At 37.7% G+C, this 2,476-nt stretch overlaps 1 protein-coding gene across 1 annotated transcript; it reads left to right on the forward strand.

The window, feature by feature from the left end:
• The first annotated feature begins 227 nt into the window (after positions 1–227).
• Positions 228–1,649, forward strand: LOC133831698 (uncharacterized). The gene has a single exon (XM_062262093.1). It carries the CDS (start codon positions 228–230, stop codon positions 1,647–1,649), a length of 1,422 nt encoding a protein of 473 aa, XP_062118077.1.
• The last annotated feature ends 827 nt before the right edge of the window (positions 1,650–2,476 follow it).

A 2,476-nucleotide genomic window follows, 5' to 3' on the forward strand; every position in this document is an offset into this window, starting at 1 on the left:
GTCTCAACCTAAGGAGCTTCCAAAAGATCAAGGGTGGGCTTATCCGAAAAAATCAGGGACTCTGAAACCAAAAAATCTAGCTCCATTCCAAAAAACAAGGAATTCATTCAGTGTTCTTCAAGAACAGCAGCATGCACTCATTGACCATTCCCCTTTATTGAATTTGAATGGAGAGTTTCAACTTAATGAGCTGGAATGTTAGAGGGTTAAATAAGAGGAATAAGCAGATGTCCATCTTAGATATCTGCAGGTTGAATAAAGTTGGTATTGGGGCTCTTCTTGAAACTAAAATTAAAGGAGAGAAACTTAAGGAGGTTATGGGTACTAGTTTTATGGGTTGGGACTACTATAGTAGTTCGAGATTCGAGGGTAGAATTCTTTTGATTTGGAAGGCTTGCTGGGTTAAAATTGAAGTTATAAAGGATCATGATCAATTTCTTCATTGTAGGGTTCGGCTATGTGCTACAGACCAAGTTTTTTGCCTTACAGTTGTTTATGGCTCTAACCAGCTGGAGGCCAGAAGATATCTTTGGTATGAGCTAACCAATTTATCTTTCCATGTTAAACCTTGGCTAATTGTAGGTGATTTTAATGCAGTTTTTGATTCAAAAGATAGAATGGGAGGTAAGGCTATAACAATGAAAGAGCTAGAAGATGCTAGACATTGGCTTGATCTTGGCATAGTGGAAGAAATGAAGATAATGGGTTTGTTTTATACTTGGTCAAACAATCAGGAAGGGGGAAATCATATCTTCTCCAAGTTAGACAGAGTGTTCTTCAACAAGGATTGGCTAGATTCTTTTCCTAATGTCAGTGCTACTGCGAATTGGGAGGTAGTTTCAGATCACTGTGTTATAATTTTGAAGCAATTATCAGCCCAAAAAGATGGTATTCAACCGTTTCATTTCTACAATATGTGGACTGGCCATCCTCAATTCAAGCCAACATTCTTGGCTAACTGGTATAAGCCTTTAAAGGCTAAGGGCCGAGGATTGGATCAGATAGCATGGAAACTTTCTCGGCTTAAGTATGAGCTGAAGAAGTTTAACTGGGGGGTTATAGGAGATGTTGTCAAAAAGTATATGGAAAGTAAAAGAGCTTATCAACAAGCTAAATCCACTCTTTTCTCAGACCCGAAGAATCACAGCTTAAGTTTGGCTGAAAGATCCTCTTTTCTGGAGTTTAAGAAGCAGGAGAAAACTTATGCTAGTTTTCATTATCAGAAGAGTAAGATAGATTGGCTCCGTTTAGGTGATGAAAACTCCTCCATGTTTTATGCTAGTATGAAGAAAAGGAAAATTAATAACAGGATAGTGTCTTTTGTAACAGAAGGAGGCAGAGTAGAAGATAGTTACCCAAAGGTGATTCACCACTTTGTTCAACATTTTCAGTCTTTCTTGGGTTGCTCAAGTAAAGCTTCGGGTCATATAGATTCTTCAATAATAGACTTGGGTCTGATTATGAACTTTGAAGACCAATTGGAGCTGATTAAACCTTTCTCTTATCAAGATGTCAAAACTTCCATGTTTAGTATAAATGCTATCAAAAGCCCTAGTCCATATGGTTTTGGAGCAGGTTTCCTTAAAAGTCTTTGGACAGACATAGGGAAAGAGGTGTCTAAGGCAGTTCTTGAGTTCTTTGACACATGATATATTCCTAAGTCATTGAATAGTACTATTTTAGCTCTCATTCCTAAGGTTGATCATCCTACAAATGCTACTGAGTATAGACCTATTGCTTGTTGTACTACTCTGTACAAGTGCATCTCAAAAATTCTTTGTCACAGACTGATTTCTATTCTTCCTAAGCTGATCTCAAAAATGACTGGTGCATCTGGCTGAATGAAACTAGGAAAGGCTGCATGGCTTGGGTAGTTTTAGGTGCACTTGCTGGTTCTGTTTACTACCTCTGGCTTAATAGAAATAAGTGTTGTTTTGAAAGCAGTTGCTTTTCTGTTTATCACTTAGATTCCTTGATTAAAGAGTCAGTCAAAGCTAGAGTTTCTAGTCTTAGCCTTAGAACTAAAAAGCTGTCTTTCAGAGAGAAAATTATGATCCAATTTATCTCTAGTTTGTAATTGAGGGGGAGTTTATCTTTTCATTAGCTTTGATTGTTAGATCTTAGGGGAAATAAAATAGGGAACAATGAGTATTGGAAACTCATTGTGGCTAGGCGTGCAAGAGGGGAAGAGAGAAAGAGAGAGAGAGAACTAGAGAGAGAAAGAAAGAAAGAGAGAAAGAGAGAGAGTGAGTGCGTGGGAGAAGAGGAAGAAGAAATGAAGGGTAGTTCCTATATAGGTTTGTATCGTTGTTTTCCCTAGTGGTTGATTTTTTAATTCATCTCCTCACCTTCTTGATTTCTAAGTTTTCTTGTTGACGTTGTATTTCTTTCTTGCTATGGTTTCGAAATCCCTAAGGGGTGTGATTAAAGGTGGTGGCCATTTTGAGTTTTGATTTCTATCAAAGGAAGTAGTGGA

Source organism: Humulus lupulus, chromosome 1 (assembly GCF_963169125.1).
Source record: "Humulus lupulus chromosome 1, drHumLupu1.1, whole genome shotgun sequence".
Lineage (NCBI taxonomy): Eukaryota > Viridiplantae > Streptophyta > Magnoliopsida > Rosales > Cannabaceae > Humulus > Humulus lupulus.

Bases quoted from the DNA above. Each gene is read 5' to 3' on its own strand.
- LOC133831698 (XM_062262093.1), top strand. From the start codon at position 228: ATGTCCATCTTAGATATCTGCAGGTTGAATAAAGTTGGTATTGGGGCT.